Source organism: Lepeophtheirus salmonis, chromosome 6 (assembly GCF_016086655.4).
Source record: "Lepeophtheirus salmonis chromosome 6, UVic_Lsal_1.4, whole genome shotgun sequence".
NCBI lineage: Eukaryota > Metazoa > Arthropoda > Copepoda > Siphonostomatoida > Caligidae > Lepeophtheirus > Lepeophtheirus salmonis.
This window is the reverse complement of record NC_052136.2, coordinates 37157890-37177466: the sequence shown is the minus strand read 5'-3', so window position 1 is coordinate 37177466 and position 19577 is coordinate 37157890. Positions and strand designations below refer to the sequence as shown.

Here is a 19577-nt window from a genome sequence, read left to right as displayed (position 1 = left end):
TATTTAATCGTACCCAATTACCTCTTGATGCCCCGTTGGTTGACCATTCTATGTCTAAGATGTTTACCTTTGGTATAACTCTACATGCTTTGATTATTGTAGAACTATCCGGGTTCGAAGATCCAAGGGGAAGGATGGTGGGTTTAGTTAGATTAATTTTTAATCCAGAATTGACCTTATATTTGTTAAAAAAAGTCAAAAGAACTTTGATCCTATAACGAACTTGAAATGTCGAATTGGCTTCAATGATTAACATTACATCATCAGTATATAGGTCAATTAGATGTGGAGTACCACAAAAAGAGACAACAAATCCCCAATACTTCATCGAAATGATCCTTGTAAGTTCATCGATGGCAGATATAAATAACAAGGGGAGACTCGACATCCTTGTCTACATCTCTTTTTTAATTGAAAGGGTTCACTCATTCTACCATCCAACGAAATTATAGAAGATCCGTTAATGAGTAAAGCTCTGATATGGTTAAAAAAATATTTGGGGAGTAACATTTTAACAGATCTCATAGTGTGGCAGTGACGTACAGAATCAAATGCTTTGCAAAAATTAATTGCAATCAATGCACCAAACTTGCTACTCCTATTAAGAGATTCAATTGATGTAGCTATATTTTGTAAAATATCCATAATTTTTATATTTCTCCGGAAACCTTTTTGTTCATCTTCAATATTTGGTTTAAAATGGGTTCAATTTGCTTAGCTAAAACACCAGAAAATATTATGTAAGCTTCATTTAAAACTGTAATGGACCTCCAGTGATTGAAATCAGTGCCATAACCTTTTAAGGTAAAAGATCTATCCTTCCTTTTGTAAGAGAAAGGGGGCATTTTTCCAGACTTCTCCATGGATCTCCATCTGATTGTTCCAAAGAATGGAATCGGTTTCGCGATCTACTTTTCTTCTCATTTCAGTTTCAGCAATGTCAAAGATTCTGTATGAATTCACCAAATCTGTGGTGTAATTTAAAAAAAACAACTAGAGGAGCTATTTATAACTTTTTCAATACTCTTTTGGAACCTATTTTCTTTCTTTTTGTGAGATTTAATAAATTTTTGTATTGTTTTAACATCAATATGAGACAATAATTTAGAAGCACATCGAGAAGGCAGAAAACTAAGACCTTTTAAAAGATTGGATTTTAAAAACTTTTTGAAATTATATTCCCTTAATATAAATTTCGGAACTTTAAACTGATGACTGCGGGAAGAAACAGAAGAGTTATATCAATAATTTTGTGATCGATCGACGGATCTGGTCTATATGAAGTATTTTTAATATTCTTAACAAAAAAAAACAATATTAAGGCTAAATCAATTCTTGAAGATCTATCCCCACAACTCCAGGAAATATTATCCTCTAGACTCAACTTTTTCGTCAAATCCAGTAATTTAAACTTTTTTATAAGTTCCCAAAATATTGTAGCATAATAGACAAGATCTCGCTAGCTTATCCAGGTCTACATTGAAATTTCCAATCAAAAGCATTGGAGAATTGTCAGTAGTTTGGAAATCAATAATAGACTGAAAAAAAGTCAACGACTTGGAATTTGGCCCATACGCATTGATGACTGAAAAAGTACAGCCAGACAAGGTATCAATAATTTTATGCCAATGACTTTTGATTGTATATTATTTTTCAAATATTGGCTTTGGTACTCTTTTGGAGACGAAAGTTAGCACTACTCTCTTACCTGAACCAGGAAAAAAATGGAATAAAGATGGCAGACACAGGGGACAATTTCCCGAGCAGGACAAGGACACTTGAGTCACCACATCTTGCAGACATAGGATATCGGGTTTTTAATTCAATAGATGTTTCATAACACCATGTCTAACTCGTCTATCTCCTCCTCCTCTTATATTCAACGACAAAATTGTAGAGTCCTATATTGGTCTTTAGATCATTTGAGATTTTCAGAGGAAAAAAGTCGGTTATTTTGTGCTGGAGTTTATTAGTCAGATACTTTTTGGGTATCTTCATCTCATTCAACGTTTGACAATTAGAGTGCAATTCATTTCTATTACTTATGTTAAGTGATTGGAACCTAGTACGACTGATTTCGACAATTTTTCCCCTCAGAAAAGGTTTATTAGACGTCTCATTACATAGTGTTAGTTGTTGAATTTGGTTCAAAGGAGTTCGGAACTAAGCTAACTATTTCCACTGTAGAATCCGAGATACTTTCATTAGTATTACTAGATGTCTTCGAAGCCGATGTGGATGAAACTGGAGTGTTCTCTGAATAAACAGTTGATACTTGATTTGAATCTATTAGCTCATCCCCGTTCGGTTCTTGAGCTTTACAATCTTCCCCTCGTCTCACATATGTTTTTCCCTTTGAACTAGCTCCTCTTCTCGAAATAAAAGTACTTTTTCTCTCCCATTTTTTCTCTTAAGCCTAGAGATCCTCCAAGACTTATAGTAATGAACCAAATTAGTTTTTTCACCACAAGAAGACCTAAAATGACCAAACATAAAACAGTTTCCAAACTGTCGAGATTGGCTAATGAACTCAATTGTTTCAATTTCATCTCCTAATGGAAACAGTGAAGGGGTATTTCTAGGATTTCCTGTAACATTTATTAGTATGTCTGAACCCTTTGTGTTCCAATGTTGATATCTTGGATTATTGAAAATAGCAAATTTTTTCAAAAGAGATTTTTGAAATCAAGAAGCGTTCCCTATACGAAAGGAGTTGACTTTGCAAAAAGGTTCGAGCATAGATCTTAATGTTTTCTCACAATTTTTCCATAGCCATATTTTAAAGTCAAATCAAACACATGCTCGCCATCTCTAGCTAAAGAACTTTATGAAAAAATAAAAGTATATTATTAGCTTTGATTTTTATACATATAGTTATTCCATGTTGAAATATGGGACTGCGTCGTGGGTTATATCCTAAAAAATTGATTTTTTTTAAAAAAACATGGTGGTTGAAGGTTTTAATTGTCATTTTTGTTTGTCTCCTACTGCTTAAATACCAATAATTTATGTAAGTTTCAGCGGGTAAATGAAAATACTGTTGCATCGTTTATTGTTTAATTAATCATTTAGATGTAATATAATTACTAACATAAGCACCTAATATTTTATAGAATACGTCATTTTCTTTTTTAACTTAGAATTTATTTTTAAGTGGCCGTATTAACTTTTTTACGAATTATCAAATAAACCTAATAAAACGAAATATAAGTTACTATTTAATTTAACAATAATAGTATATAGTCGTGAATCATGAAAGAATAACAACTGTCAGTCGGTGCAATAGCTAATAGAGAGTAGATGATTAAAATTTTCTTTCCCTAATATTTGTGTTGTTGTTACCTCCGCAACGAAGTTGAACAGACTTTACATATTTGACTCTGTTTGTTTGTTAGTCACCAGGGTTACAGCAAAAGATACAAATCGTTATTGATCAAACTTGGTGCAAAGATTATACCTATATGGTCACAGTAAGAGGCGACTAAATTGTGAGATGTGAAGGTCAAAGGTCAAGGTGCCATAAAACATAGAAAATGTATATCCGACAAATTGAGATACATAACTCAATTTGATTATAAGCGGAGATCTTGCGCTCTATCGAGAGCCCATTCTAATTTTTGATTGTTTTCTGTAGTTTTGAGTAATGAATCAATAATCTTCCTGAATATATACTGAAAAGTAGTCTTGTGGTTGTCCTTATATATTTGGTGAAGTCCCGTATAGTCTTAAGACCGATCCTAAAGACTAATAGGATCGGTCCTTCAAATTGTCAGTACTGGAACTGATTTAAGAAAGAAGAAACAAAGTTCAGTGACGTCATTAAGGACCAAACTTCATTTATTTTAGGACTAATATGCAGGACTGAATAGGAACGGATCGAGGATGAACTAGACGGGACTGCACAACACTACTGAAAAGTATGGGTAGTAGATGAAATAACTCCATCTAAAGTTTTTTCTATAACATTTATACCAAGTATAATTTGAAGGTTCAATATAGCAGATAAGTCTTGTTTGTTTAACCTCTCCCTATTGCATAAAATTGATAAATGGTGCTTAAATAGCGCTATATTTATCATAATAGGTTGGTATATACTTATTATGACTTTTATTTTATTAGATAACGCCCAAATGATATGATATTATTGAAGGGAATGATACCCTCCAAGCATCGAACTAAATATAGTTGATATTGCTATTATATACGTGTATATCCATAATTTTGATAGACTTTATAAACTAGACTAGTTCAGGGAAAATAACATTATATTGAAATGAAATAACTAAATAATTGAAAATTTAAGGTTATAAAAATAGATAAAAAACATTTAAGCATTCAAAAGATAAATTATTTATTAAGTTATCTTGAATGCAGTTCCTATAAAATGTGTCTAATCATAGAAAAATTTACTAAAATTTCCAGTCATCTGCAGTCCAGTGTTTCCACTCACAACAGAACTTCCTTAGGTTTTCTGAAAGTTTGGGGTATAGATGATGTTTGTATGGCAAAGCATTCCAAGAGTGTCTCAGGTAGTTGGGGAAGATGATTTGGATATTGGATAGCCCTTTGAAGTCAATCTTGGAACAAGTTTCCTAGTGGATTGTCTCTTTTTGGTCGAAAGTTTTGAAATCACCAGTTTGGGAAATTTGCTAATTATTTTCTTCCTTTCTCGACCCTTCCGATTTGTATGGGTTTGTCCATCTTTCCTTTTCTTACACCAACTCTCAATGGTCCTGAGAGTAATCTTTAACCTTTCAGCAACGTCTCTCTGGCTTGATCCACCCTCTATCATGCCAACAGCCTTGGCCCTGAACTCCAAAGCGTGTTCTCTTACCCTTTCGGATATTGAATTTAAATTAACATCCTGTGGTATTTTCTGAGACCTTATATACTGATGTATGATGTAATCATCGAAAATTATTGCATCAAAAAAAATCAATATTGCCTAATGGTTGTGTATCAGCCAAATTTCATTTTATTTCGACCAGAATTTTTTTTTTTTAATATCAAATTGATACTTTTAATACCACCATCAATTTTTGGACATACTGTATATTCACTTTATACTAAATTTTATAACAGCATTTTTTATTGAAAATATAAATACCGTCTACATACGTAGTTCTATCTAGTAAAATTGAAAAAGTTGCTGGAAAAGATGTTAAAAACCATAAACAAGCTTCTTTGCATCGATTTCCTAACAAAAATGGAGAGTTTTTAGAAAAATGGAAATCTATCATTCCTCGGAATCAGATACTTATTAAGTCTCTTTTGATACTTATCTTAATTTTGAAATAAATAGAATTACACTCAATTATAGAATCTAATTGTACTTAAAAAAAACCTTTCTTTGGCTTGAATGCATTTGTACAAAATAAGTGTTCCCCCTCTAATTAATCTGGATGCAATCTGGGAAATGAATTTATAAATAGCTACATCAATCCTAAAATATACATTACGAATAAAAAATACTCTTTTTGGTATTTGCATAGAAATTTGAAACTCTTCAGCAATATTGAAAAAAATTCTACAAAATTTATTTTTTATTTATTTTCTTACTTCATAAACAGTTAACCTAATGATCCGTTGTCCAACTACATGTACATTTGATTTCGACACTCCAAATAACAGTACATAGTTTCTATCATTTTAGTCACTTGCAATAAAACGGAGGACTGTTTTTAGGTCTGGCGGCCGATTTTTTTTTATTTTTTCACCAAAATACTTGTCAAAATATGTAGTCAATAGAAAAGTCAGGCCCAAATTTAATTTGCTCATTTTAATAAATTAACATCCTTCCCCTCCCCCCAAACACAACACACACACTAAAGATCTCGGGTGTACAATTTTCTTTTATTTTTCTATTTTAAACAAAGATTAAATTGGAAATTTATTTGTTGGTAAGTTCAATAACTCCAGAGATGCATGCAACACTTTCACTTCCATCCTTTACGATATTGGCGGAAACAATGATCTTTCCCTTAGCCAAATTGGCGATGGCATTGGGGATATTAGGAAGGGTTAGACTTCCTTCACCTCCAAATGTACCGGGCTTGATAGGGAGAGAGCACTCTTGTCCTTCGGGAACAAAGTCAGGGCACAAGAGTTCTCCGTATTTTTCCAATAGTTCAGCAACCTTGTACTTGCAGGATCCGAGAAAAAATCCCTCAGAAATCTATGAATTATAAATCCATTGTGAAATTAAAAATCTAATTTAAAATGGAAGAAATTACCTCAATGCAAGGAATGGGAATATTGAAAAGAGCTCCTTTCTTGGCCATTTTCAATTCAACTTCAAGGTCTCCATCAATTTCCTTGAGGACATTCAATACAAGTTTTGTGCTCAATTGTTCTCCAGAAACGATTCTCACGGGATAGGGAGTGAAGTCAGTGACAAGGGTAGCGGCACTGTCTTCAACACAGGTATCCCACGGGATCTCAACTGAGAGAGCAGATGCTCCAGCGATCAAAAGACCAAGAACTGCAATGAATTTCATGATGTGGGTATGTATGTTTCTTTGGAAGTTGAAGATATGAAACTACAAGGATTTGCAACAATAAAGAGGCTTTTATATTTTCTAGACCTCATATTATCACATTTGCTTAAGATAAGATCAATTCAAATCTTTAGATTAAACTTTGTGCAATCCCAATGCCATAGAGTAGATAGTGTTTTGTCTCATGACTTGTGTATGCTCTCTCTTTTATCAATCTTGGTATGTAAACCTTTCAAAAACATAAATATTAAATTAAATTATATCAATAATAATGTTATCTATGATACGTATGGCTAACGTAAGTAAATTTCAGACATTTTGGCCATATTATAAAAAATTCGAGATAATACAAATACTTTGAAATAGTTTATCTTTTGAATTTAATAATATTAAAAATATTTCATCTTTGCCAACTTCTTTTTTTGTCTTGAACTTGCAATTATTGGAATCAAAGACGTATTGGAATAGTTATCATTTGAATACCAAATTGCAAAAACTCTCTCACTTTTCAATTATGAAATTAGTGTTTATTTGACAGCCGTTCAAATTAAACAATTTCAATTTAAATGGAAAAATTGGATTTCTAGCCATTTTTCAAGATTGGAAACAGGAAATAAATCGCTGGAAACAAAGGAGTATAAAGTGGATTGAAATATTAAAAAAAAAATAATGACAGTTTCGTAATCATGTAGACAAGTACTTCTAGAAATTGAATATAGAAATTAAAAGATTTTTTAAAAGTAAAATTTTGTTGACTTGAGTTAATTTTAAAATAAAAACCCCTTTTACCTATATTCAACGCTCCTAGCGGACAAGAAAAAGTGTCGCTACGAACACTGCCTTGTAGAAATATTGATTACCTGGTCTTCGTTTCACCTCTTTGTTCTAAAATAAGTAGAGTCTAAAATATTTGAAATGTAAATTTTCGAGAGAAAATATCCATTTTGTTTTTTAAATATTTATTCGTCCTAATGTAATATTTTCTAATAAATTTTAACTGTAAAATTAAAAACTTTTCGTTCAAAATTTGTCAAAAAAACATTTCGCCGCCAGTGGCTCTTATCTACCATTTGAATTAAATAAAACGTCGCAACAATTAAATCAACATTATTTATTAAGCAACAATTCCCTTAATTAAAAAAAAAATGACAGGAGTATTTTGAAACTACATCGAATTATTTGAATTATATCGATCAAACAACAAGAAAGATAGTATTGATGAAACATGTATATAATACCTGAGATTTTCATCAGACCAAATTATAGATTCCTATATATATATTAAGTATATTTCCTTATTTTTTTCTTATGCATGCATACTTTGGATAGAAAATGAGTACAAAAGACATGTATTAATGAAAAATAGACAATTTTATAGTCTCCACTTTATGAGCTTTCAAAGGATTGATCAAAGGCTTACAACACAAGTCCTTCAATTTTATATTGAAGAGAAATTAAACAACTTTTTACAAATCCGAAAAATATAAATATGTATATCACAGAAGGGGAAAAGTAAGTATATTTGCAATGTCACAGATGAGGGGGGGGGATTACAATTTTATAAATATCATTCATAAATTGTCAACTAACAGATTCTTTTTATCTCTTTTTCCAAGTCGTGAAAGCAAGTGATGTGCACCACATTAAGAGAAGTTAAATCATAAATAATATAATTATCTTAAAAAAAGTAAATGCATGGTACAAAAATGAAACTCATATAATATATACAATACATATCTTAAAAACTATTGCAACAACATTGTAGATAGTGTAATAGTTATCTTAAAAAACGTACCGGAATAATTCAGTGTTCTTATTATATATTTTTTAAAAGGGAATAAATACAGGTAAAGGCTTAATAGTAAATACTGCTTACTCTGTATACCAAAGGATATGTTAAAAGTATGTCAATATGCCTGGTAATAATAAATTCTTCTTCATAGAATACTAAATTATTGTAAAATCAATATCTGACGATTTTGGTTTACATATGTAGGCGTCAAGTCTCATTTGATGACTTTGTTCCCTCTTGCATTGCTTACTCATTGGATCAGGTTAAGATTTCTTTCGAATGGGAAGAATAGGACCTCTTTGAGTAAGTCCCTCAAATCTTTTAAACGTATAATTTATAAAGACCCAGTCTTTATAACCAGATTTTTGGTCGCATGTTTTAGGAGGCTTTGGTAAGGTTAAATCTGTTTCAGTAAACTCATCAAAGTTTGAAGTATCATCAATAGATTTAACATTGACGGCGATAGCAGCAGGACGTTCTCGTATGTGGTCCCAATCAACACCTTGGAAAAAATTGATCTTTTTTATGTCGTCTAAAGAGCTAACTCGAAAATCAGACTCGCAGCAAAACCTGTGTAGCATAATTGTATGAAAATAAATATAATCAATGTTAAATATAAATAGTTTCCTACTTTCGTATAGTTTCCTCTGCTGATTCAGATATTGGAACTTCAGGCGGAAAAACTAAAGCTCCTTTCCAATTCATTATTTTCCTATAGGTCTCTTGAGGATTTTCGCTGCAAAAAGGTGGATGTCCTATCAACATTTCAAACATGATTACTCCAAGACTCCACCAATCGCAATTTGAGGAATAACCGGTCTATAATAAAAATACAATCATACAATAAAAACAAAAATAAGTCATCCTTGTGATTCCTTTACCTGTAAAAATACTTCCGGTGCAATGTAATCTGGAGTTCCAACAGTGGAGTATGCCAACTGACGACGATTTTTCTTCCAGCTTTCAGCTTTTCTCTTGGAATTAGAAGGGCCAGATGTGAAGTCAGAAGGATTTGCCTGAGATAAATCACGATAAAATTCAGTCCGATGCGACTTTTTTAATCCTGTACAAAGACCAAAGTCAGATAACTTAACATGTCCACGGGCATCAAGTAAAAGATTGTCCGGTTTAATGTCCCTAGAAACATAACATACGAACATAATTAATTAATGAATATTTTATAAGAGATTGTTATTTTGTCAATATGCTACTCTAAATAATTAACCAATACAAACTCTTACCGATGAATAAACCCCAATTTATGAATGGCTTCAATGGCTAATCCAGTTTCAGCAATGTAAAATTGAGTTACTTCTTCCGACAATGTATCTTTTTTCATTAGCAATGTCATCATGTCTCCTAGAAAAAAAACCCAGATTATTTGAAAATTGTTAATTGCACAATTCCTTCCTTACCACCAGGTAAAAATTCCATGATGAGATATAAATTATTCAGATCTTGAAAGGAATAGTGCATTTTAACAACCCATTGATGATCTGCTTCTACCAGAATATCTCTTTCTGCTCTAACGTGAGCCAATTGTTCTTTTTTGACCATATCTACCTTATGCAATATTTTCATCGCATAGACATGACCGGTATCCACTTTTTGAACAAGTCGTACCTATAATGATTTAAGATGAATATGATCTAAAAAAACATCAATAAAATTCATGCTTACCTCTCCGAATGCACCACGTCCAATGATTTTCAAGGAATCAAAATCGTCTACGCCTAGACGCGATCTTTTAAAGCGTAAATATTCAGTCTCTTTGACAGCGTGTTGCTGAAGTTTTTCCAACTTTTGAGATTCGGGCTCATCCTTCAAGGACTCTTCCAGGCGCAATAGTCTAGAAATAAGAGGATCAAATGGAAATATTATTACTGAATTACTTCAGAGAAAGATCCTTTTAAGCTTTAGTACCTGCCCCTTCGTTCCTTATGCTGAGAAATTAGATTATTGTAGTAGTTTTCAAGTGTAACTTTGGCTTTTGTTGCTTTGTCCCAGGTATGATCCGAGAAACGCGGCTCAGGGAAGGAAGAAGGAGTCTCCGTCGTCGATGAGGACATCCTATCACTTCGTCGTTGCTGCTTTCGTCTCTTTAAGTTTAAATTCCGAATAATTATGACTGAGTTTTCCGTGACGACTCCTAATGGAAATGTATTGGACCCAAGCACTTTTTGATTAGTCTTTTCTCCGTAGCTTCTCGCTCCAGCTACAACAACAACAACATTTAATATAAATATTTATTAATCAAGATTTAGATACAATAATTAATATATTGTTGTCAATGTACGTATGTCTGTGTTTTATTTAATTGTCATTTGAAGTAAACAACAGACTCACAGTTCTTGACTCACTCACTCTCTCTCTCTCTCTTTATTTCTTTCCTTCTGTTCTCTAGCCAGCCTGCATTTAAGACTGACAAACCTTAATATATTCACTACTCTATTTCTATAGCTTTATAGTTTATACACCTACATTATAAATTAAATATCACAATAATATGCATATCCTATTTGAAAATACTGCCTTTGAATGCTGAATATTCAAATGCAGAGCATTATACCTTGTATCAAATTGCAATTAGGACATTTCAAGGGAGATGGCTCTTGCTCATGAACGTTATAAACCATATTTTTGTAAAAACCTTAACAAGAACAAAAAAAAAGAGAAATTCACATTTTCTTATATATTTCTAAGTAAGGTTAGTTATATACCGTAAGGTAAAAAAAAAAAATTTGACCATGTACACCATGACCTGTATTTAATGTGGTCAGAAAGTATAATATATGTTTATATATTTACAAGAGACAGGTATAGATAATAGAGCATATGTGTTCCACTTATATCCTTATGAGGCTTAGTACATCAAGATTTAGCTTACACATTTAAGTATAAGCTTAATCGATTAATTGTTCATACTTATTAAATCTAAATTGCATTGATTATGAAATAGTCAAATAATGTGTGGTGCCCCTGAATTGACGTCATTTTCTAAACAGACTGAAATATAAATAATAATATTTTGTTTCAAGATTCATACTAACTTTCGTCATCCATCTATCATGTTCCACAACATAAGGAATCCCATTAAATCGATGGCATCTCAATGTTTGTTGACGATTAGGTGCATGAGTAAGCATCCTAAAATTGGTTCACCTTGGCCAAAGGGCTTTGAAGATCCATTTGCTTCACGTGTTGAATTTAAAGAAGCGAAAGAGTCAGGCGATGAATATGCAAAGAAAATGGCTGTATCTATAAAATCAGCACCAAAAGAATCTACAGTATCTGTATTTCGGGATTATCAAATGGACAAATTTTCAAGGCTATTCATGAAAGCAGGAAGGAGGGAAAAGTCGATAGAGATTTTGAACGATATCTGTAAAAAAGTATGTTTTAAGTTGTAGTTTACTTTCTAAAGTCTTCGGCATGTCATAAAAGTTAAAATGTATTTTTTTTTTACTATTTTCAGATCAAAGAAACTCAACATAAAAAACGGAATGCAGCGTCCAATGCCGATGCCTCCTCTTCTGAAATAATTGTTGACCCGATAACAATTATTCATAAAGCAATCGATAATTGCAGTCCTTTAATGGTCACAAAGTCCGTTCCTGTTGGTTCGGTTAATTACACTGTTCCTACTGCTATACAACCTCCAAAACAACGTTTCTATGGCATGAAATGGATCGTTGAGGCTGGTCGCAACCGTCCCACAAGGAAAGAGGGAGAACTTTTTGCTCATTTTGTTGCTCGAGAAATTATCGATGCATCTGAAAATGAGGGACGTGTTGTTAGTAAAAAAGAAGAACTTCATAGAACTTGCTACCAGAATCGAGCCTATGTTAATTACTATTCTAGGAGAAATAAAGGCAATTCTAAATAGTGTCTTACATTGATTTAATTTTCTGTGTCTCTGATGCATTATATTATTAGCATACTAGCTAATTTTGTTGCTAAAAGGTTATGATAATTATCCAATCAGTCACTATTAGTTACTTTAGACACTCTGAATGGAATAGAAAGGCAAGGTTATCTTTGTCTGACTTCTTTAAATTAATATTAATTAATAAAAAGGCATAAAGTCATTTGATGCAATATAATGAAAACAAAATTCAATAATAAAACTTTATTTGATTTTTGTTATTAGATTGATGACAGATAAAATTAAAGTAATCATCTTAGCTGCCGGGTATGGTACAAGACTTGAGAAGGATATAGATAGCACTTTAGATGAGGAGCTCCGATCAAGATTAAGTGGCATTCCTAAGCCTCTTCTTCCCATTGGAGGCAAATCTTTGATTAATCGATGGCTCACTATTTTAGAGAATTTGGAGAATACATTTGACCCTCTCATCAATGTAGTTGTGAATCAAAAGTATTTTCATCTCTATGAAGAATGGAGCAATGATGTCAATTCAAGAGGTAGTAATCAAGATTTTGTTTAATGGTTTATCATGTGGTAGTGGCTATAGCTAATATTAATGTCTCAGACATAAATATTTATGTAAGCTAATGATTTTCAGATAGGTCTACATTGAAAGTGAACTTGATTAACGACGGTAGTACAAACAATGACAACCGGCAAGGAGCAATAAAAGCCATCAGTCTTGGAATTCAATATAGATTAGAATGTTCAAATTTTCTCGTCATCGCTGGAGATACTCTTTATTTAGATGACTTTAAAATAGATAATATTGTACATTTTTTCAAAAAAAAATGTGGAACAACTATCCTGACTTGTCCCGTGAACGAAGATGACGTTTCTAAACGGGGTATTGTCGAAGTTGATGGGAAAACAAAAAGGGTTCTATCATTTATTGAAAAACCACTGCCGCATGAAACAAAATCTAGGTAATTATACTTTCAATTAATATGTCCAAATTTGATACATATTCTGTATCTCACATAGACTTCAATGTCCAGCTTTCTACCTTTTCAATGAAGACTCAATCGCCTTTTTAGAAGCTTTCATTTGTGAAACCAAGTATCTCCCCTTGGTTGTTCGAGATGCTCCTGGGCATTTTCTCTCTTATCTTATCCCAAGATCCCCTGTTTTTGGATACTCAATAAAAGGTAGGTTTGACGTTGGAGGACTTGAATCATACTTAGAATGTGATAAAGCTTTTCAAAATCAAGGCTAAAAGTATTGTTAGTTAATCTTATTGTTGTTAGATTGAAATTAAAGTTACTACTTGTTGTTGAAACATTATTTAGGAATAGTTGTAACTATGTTATTGTCGTATTAAGAAATATACAACTATAATTGAATTAATCGAATGTGAATTATTGAAATAGTTTTGGGTATAATTGTAAATGTTAACATATTTTGGAGTTAAATAATAACTAATACTTGAGTAGGTTTGTCCGGACATTAAGAATCTTCTGTTTAATATAAGACAAAATATAAAGAGCGTAAAATCTTAAGAATTATTTATATGTTGTTTTAATGTGTACTAATAAATAGGCACTCTGGCTCTCTTCTTTCACGCGATGAGGAAGTAGTTACTTTATACTGAGTCAGACACTGAACTCGCAGTGGTTCGCTGATGAGCATAGTAGGCCAAAATACAGTTTAACCTCTACCGCCGCCGTTTTTCTAGGTACCAAGAAACCCTTTTAATATTTTATTATTTATCCAGCCCAAGAGTTGTGCAGGTAAACTGCGGGGCCTGAGATAAGTTAAATTTCCCTGCTGATTCTTCCTGTGTATCAAGGAATCCCAAAATACACCCTAGCTCTCAAGCTGTGCAGGTGAAGTACTAGGCCTCAAGGTAGTTTAAGTTGCACCTCTGCCGCATTTATATGGACCAATAATCCATTCCAATATACCAGGACAAATCGTAAAGTTTCGCACTTGTTATAAGTGCATTTAGGCAATTCACTAATTTATGCTTAAATCCCTCGCAGGCAGTTAGCAATTACTTAAGGCATTAGTACGTAAGTTGGTGTGTTGATGTACATAAATATCGTTTATTAAATAGATTTAAAAATTTATAAACTGTTTTAGGATTAGGCCGCGTACACGTAGGCAAATGGGACCACAGACCCACAAACCTTGGCCACCCGCTGCTAGTCCCTGAAGTAGGTTAAATTCTTCCACCCCGCTTCCCTGAGCACAAAATATCCTTCATAGGTAGTGCTGGGCATCTAGCGAGTGTGTGTAAAAAGTGGGAGCGAGATATGGTACCATTGATTAAAAGTTGCGGCTACGGAGGATAGAATATCACGTGATCCAGGTATAAAAATGAGAATCTCCTATTCCTTCATATTACACTAGAAGAGTGACTATAAAAAGTAGTTGAAATTGTCAAACTTTGGAATACCTGGTTAACTTCGTGAAAATCATGAAAAAACTTCCAAATTTTTATATTATAGATTTATTAACCAATATTGAGTCGCTAATATGATACATCATACGTCATAAGTTGTCAAAAACTTAAGATTATCGCTTAACCCGTAGCTATAGACTACTAGTAAATTTAGACATTGCGTCTCCAGCCTGTCCAGTTTTTTAATGAATTCTGGTATCGGGGGCTGGCAAAACAATGCACCATACCTAAAACACCTTCAGGACAGACTGCAGTAGTATACCTAATCCGGCAAACTATTGCGAGGGAACCATAAGTTAGTCATTTTCCCATGTGCCCGTACTGATTGTATATTTTATATGAAGTATAACAAAAAATGTTTTTCTTTTCTTTAAACTAATTACTAACGTATATTTGTGATATTAAGTTAAAGAAGTATAGGTAAAAAAAAAAAAAAAAAAAAAACACGATTAATTATAATGAAAAATATTAATTAGAAATTTAATGGTAGCTATACACAGAAAGTGAAACAAATTAATAATATCAAACGACACTAAATATTACAAATTATTAGATACAAAAGGACGACCAAAGAAACGTCCATCCAAAAAAAAACCATCAATACAGCTGTTATTGATCGATCCCGGTTGTCTTTAGTCTCATCAACAGCTATACAAATATCCTTATCTCCAATCTTTCCTTTAATTTTGGTGATCACATCCTTACAGACAACCTCCATTAATCTATGTACAGACTTTCAACTAGGGACGGTTCTATTGGCATATTTCTACACAGAATGAGAAAATGGGGCTCTATGGCGAAAAAATGTATATTAGAGGAAAGTAGCATCTTTAAGGGGTCAGTGTTAAAGTTATCAGAATCCTAATGAGTCAAATGTTGTTCGTATGCATTCATTTTGTTGATGTGGAATGATGACATTAAGTGTAGTTTGACTCTGAATTGGGGGCTGTAAGAGTACTTACACGGGCATATTCGAAAAAATATTTTGTTATCGTGCGGCAGGTAGCTCCAAATTTCAAGTCCTCCATTAATTTCAATCCAAGCGTAATGTGATATTTTTTCGGCATTTCACTAATTTTATTGTACAAACTCAAAGGTACTCAGCGCACAATAGATTTTTTGAGGAGATATTAGCACAATAATAATTTGAGAAAGAATGAATAATTTTAAAAAAATGGAAATTTTACCAACTGTTTTTCTTTTCTAATCTTAAAACAGTAATTGTATTGACCCGTGCCAAGGACTCATGTAAGCAAGACCGGGCACACGCAAATACGCGTGCAACATGGGCCCATTGAAAAAAAACAATGCAACGTGTTTGGTAAGATAATAAGTAATAACTAATAACTATTAGTTGCAACGTGTTTGGTAAGATAATAAGTAATAACTAATAACTATTAGTTACTTTGTGCACCCCATCTGTATTGTGTTTTGTAATTCCAATCATGCCCACAAGGTGTTGTGCTCCAGGGTGTAGAACGGGATATGACAACGAGCCACAACATTCTAGTGTTACGATCAATCTGTGGTCAAAGAGAGAAACCCCAGACTTCATAACGCCTGACTGAGAGCTATTCCAAGAGAAAAAGATCTGAAGAAATCAGATTAGGCACCATCCAAAAGTACAAAGCTGTGTTCCCTGCATTTCAACGAATCTGATTTAATCTGTGAGTCTAAAAGAAGTCAGACCCTTGACAAGGCTCTAAGGAAGAGGTAAGACAGCTTCTCACTTTTGATGGGTATGCGTATAACTGTCCTTGCTTTACAGGTATCTCAAACCAGATGTAGTACCATCCCTATGGCCAAACTGCCCAACTACCTCTCAACTCCTATAGCTTCATCAAAACCAACTCAGGCTGCGATCACGTCACGTAGGAAATGAAATGAGTTCTGTGGAAGTACTTGTTGACAAATTGGCCAAGGGGACACTCCCATCAAACTTCATCCTCATCCCAAAACCAAGTGCTGCCCTTTTGAAGTTATCCCATGATGAGAAATTGGGCCCCCAAGTAGTAGTCAGCATCCAGTTGGAGACAGATATGTCATTCAAAAAGTACCACACTGGTGTGTTGATTGACAAAAAGGCAGTATCACACATCACCTCAGAAGGCAAGGTCAACACTGTGATTCAAGCCATCAATTTGGCTTCCTTTCTGGGAGCAAAAGAAGAATTGAATCAAACAGAGACCTGGGAAGACATTTTCAACAAGTTAGTGAAGTTTCTCAACTCCTCAGAGATTAAACATAAGCAAGTTTCTAAACTCTCTTTAATTCATTAGCAAATGGCTCTCTTCTTCACCAAAACCAACAGTTAGATAATATTCACCTTGTGTTCTTTCAACCGCACTCATATGGGAGAATGTGAGCTCAGGACTATGTGGAATATCCTAAACGTCAGACACCTGGATTTGGCTACGAAAAGAGAGATGAGCTTCGTGAACCAATCTCTGAACAAACTTGGCCTCTCTTTCTTGAGAGATTTAGTCGAATTTCTCATTGAGGGGCAAAACAGTAAAGCATCTGGCCTCAGAAACCTTCCTAGCAACAAAGAAGACTTGCTTTGCTGCAGTAGATCTGGTAGAGTATCTTCTCCTAAATGAATACTTCTTCTATGTTCTCCTCGGCATGTTCCAGTCTGATCCCATCGAAAGAAGGTTTGGCTGGTACAGACAACTAAGTGAAGGTATCTACTACATCAGCGCGAGACAGATTCTGGAAGCAGAGAAAAATATTCGTATTCTGAGTCTTGTCAAATTCTCAGGTAAATAAGATATTTGTTAATAGTAAGCTTCTTTATTTTGGTATTACTTATTTTCACAATATAATAATATCATAACAATATTTGACTTTTTTTATATTTTCAGGTCTGACTACTTCAGAAATTAAAGGTTTGCTGGATGAAGACCTGGTAAAAACTGAGCTCATTTTGACTAACTGGCAACCAGATGACCTCCAGGAACTAGCTTCCAAGGGAGAGAGTAATACTCACCACTTTGTTGCCGGGTATATGCAATATCACCCTCTGGAATAGCTTAGCAAATATTGCATTTCCTCATAACCAAGAACTCTAATACATCAATTGAATAATATTTTATTTTTTCTATATCTCCAAATCTCAAATCCAAATATGTGAACAAGGCTCGATGGTTAAATCAGTGGACTAAGAAGATCCCTGACGTCTTCAACTCTTACCTGAATGTAGTTGATCTATGGCGCATTACAATAAACTCCTATATTATTTTATATACTTCGTGTACTCCGTCTCTAAGGAATGTTACTTTCAAAGATGAGACTCCGTATTTCATTTTTAAACACTTGTCTTATACTATCTCCTCCAACACGAAACTTTTCAGTCAACCATATTATTCATTTTTTCCATCTCGATTATTTACTTTGGTATATAATACTTAAACTCTACAATATATATATTTTTTTAATTCTGACACTTCTAGGATTAGGTGCTTGATACAATATGGTTGGAAAATTGATGCTTCGGACTCATGTTGAATTAGTTTATAACTCAAGAATACGTAAACACAGACCTTGTCAAAAGCATATTATATTATAGAACAAACTTCTTAAACTTGTTCCCTGAAAAAATTGCACAAAACCTGTAGAGAGGACTGGAAAGCCATAAGCCAAGACTCAACAAAATTATTTGTCCTTGGTAATCCCTGTGCCACTCTATCGTACATATTCCAGAGAGATTGTGGATACTTAGCAACTCTTCTGGCTAAACCGTACTGTCTACCTATGCATGTTTCTTCAAAATAGTCTGCAACGACTTGCAGTATGTCTGGAAAAGTTTCTGTCAGCTCTTGGAAGGCTCCTGGAACCTGGTCCAGGCGTAAAAAAAAGTCAAAGAAATTAGGTTTTTTTGCCTTTAATCGAAAATCTTCACTAGTTATGTATATTTGCCTTAGTCCAGAAGTTTATGTATGTATCCAAAGGGATAGAAGCAACCAACTAATTTTGCTTGTGGAAACGCATTCTGTGTTGCTGTTATAGTTACCTGTTCAAAATCTAATAGGATGCTTTCAGGATAGAAGACTCTGCTAGGAAAAGTCCATATCAAAATCTTCTATTAGTTTAATGGGACTTGTTTGGAAGTAATCCAATGAGACATGGAATTACTGTCCCAATAAGAAGTACATGGACAGTGAAAACTTTGTAAAATATAGTCAGACAGACTTTAAATATCCCTTTCACGAACCAATGTATATATTTGGTTATTAAGTCCCAACATTTTTGATGTGCCAAATATTATAATTCGATGTTCATCATCGACATCTGAATCATACAGGAGAAACGAACGCTGTTCTACAGCGTTCGTTTTATGAAATTCCTCAGAAATTTCAAATCCATTTCTTGCTCCCGGTGATGGTGGGGCCTTGTTATTGGGATGTATCCTTATAATAATAGTTTGGGCCAAATTTATATTAGTTCTTAAAGAAGCAAATGCTTCTTCGCTTAAATTTTGGACATTGTTAGCAATATTTGCTCTTGTAGACTCGGAAAATGATTTAGCATAATTTATTATAGAAGTGTACAATTTCTTGATTTATATTTTTGATGGAAAAACACCATTGTTAAATCTATGGCCACATTAATGACATTAATATTCTTTATGTTCATTCAGAAGGGATACACCTCATCTAGTCTAGGTAAATACCTTGGACGTACCAAATTGTGTATAACGTGATTATTCAACAAAAACTTACCATTTTAACTATTGTCTTCAATAAAACACATTATAATTAGTTCTTATGGAAAACATTTAGTTATTATCTATAATAAATTTATTCGTGTGGAGATCCTAGATCTTTAAAAGAGTAATATTCCAATAAGGTGAGAAGCTGTTTAGAAACTTAATAAGTTTGGGAATTGCAACAACATTAAGATATTCCAATTGAAGTAGGCGTAAGTCACTTATATATTTTTAAACACATAAACTCT

The 19577-nt window shown here is 33.3% G+C and overlaps 3 protein-coding genes across 10 annotated transcripts in view; 1 reads left to right on the top strand and 2 right to left on the bottom strand.

Moving 5' to 3' along the window:
- Nucleotides 1–5834: 5834 nt before the first annotated feature.
- Nucleotides 5835–6721, bottom strand: LOC121120454 (uncharacterized). Its single transcript, XM_040715325.2, has 2 exons — nucleotides 6234–6721; nucleotides 5835–6175 (listed from the first exon to the last, which is right to left on the bottom strand). Exons 1-2 carry the CDS (start codon nucleotides 6495–6497, stop codon nucleotides 5891–5893), a joined length of 549 nt encoding a protein of 182 aa, XP_040571259.1. The 5' UTR covers nucleotides 6498–6721; the 3' UTR covers nucleotides 5835–5890.
- Nucleotides 6722–7593: 872 nt separating this feature from the next.
- On the bottom strand, nucleotides 7594–10665 carry LOC121120131 (serine/threonine-protein kinase tricornered). The gene is made up of 7 exons (XM_040714974.2): nucleotides 10213–10665; nucleotides 9970–10138; nucleotides 9705–9912; nucleotides 9531–9648; nucleotides 9171–9426; nucleotides 8921–9108; nucleotides 7594–8859 (listed from the first exon to the last, which is right to left on the bottom strand). The coding sequence occupies exons 1-7, from the start codon at nucleotides 10356–10358 to the stop codon at nucleotides 8553–8555; spliced, it is 1392 nt and encodes a 463-aa protein (XP_040570908.1). The 5' UTR covers nucleotides 10359–10665; the 3' UTR covers nucleotides 7594–8552.
- Nucleotides 10666–11266: 601 nt separating this feature from the next.
- The window catches only part of mRpS7 (mitochondrial ribosomal protein S7), an 88207-nt gene continuing 79896 nt past the window's right edge, over nucleotides 11267–19577 (top strand). Inside the window, exons 1-8 of one of the 8 annotated variants that reach the window (XM_071889337.1) lie at nucleotides 11270–11681; nucleotides 11765–12161; nucleotides 12440–12714; nucleotides 12816–13143; nucleotides 13202–16334; nucleotides 16390–17382; nucleotides 17486–18017; nucleotides 18074–19381. In XM_071889337.1, the coding sequence (XP_071745438.1) occupies nucleotides 11358–11681; nucleotides 11765–12161; nucleotides 12440–12444 (726 nt within the window). In that variant the 5' untranslated portion in view covers nucleotides 11270–11357 and the 3' untranslated portion in view covers nucleotides 12445–12714; nucleotides 12816–13143; nucleotides 13202–16334; ... (1 more) ...; nucleotides 17486–18017; nucleotides 18074–19381. Of the gene's footprint in view, nucleotides 11682–11764; nucleotides 12752–12801; nucleotides 13144–13201; nucleotides 16335–16389; nucleotides 17383–17485; nucleotides 18018–18073; nucleotides 19382–19577 lie in introns of those variants that run through there. The other 7 variants (XM_071889338.1, XM_071889333.1, XM_040714845.2 and 4 more) reach the window with 7 other exon arrangements.

Bases quoted from the DNA above. Each gene is read 5' to 3' on its own strand.
- LOC121120454 (XM_040715325.2), bottom strand. From the start codon at position 6,497: ATGAAATTCATTGCAGTTCTTGGTCTTTTGATCGCTGGAGCATCTGCT. The intron at 6,176-6,233 runs GTAATTTCTTCC...TATAATTCATAG, and splicing joins TTCCCATTCCTTGCATTGAG to ATTTCTGAGGGATTTTTTCT.
- LOC121120131 (XM_040714974.2), bottom strand. From the start codon at position 10,358: ATGTCCTCATCGACGACGGAGACTCCTTCTTCCTTCCCTGAGCCGCGT. The intron at 10,139-10,212 runs GTACTAAAGCTT...TCTTATTTCTAG, and splicing joins CATAAGGAACGAAGGGGCAG to ACTATTGCGCCTGGAAGAGT. The intron at 9,109-9,170 runs GTAAAGGAATCA...TTTTTATTATAG, and splicing joins CACCGGAAGTATTTTTACAG to ACCGGTTATTCCTCAAATTG.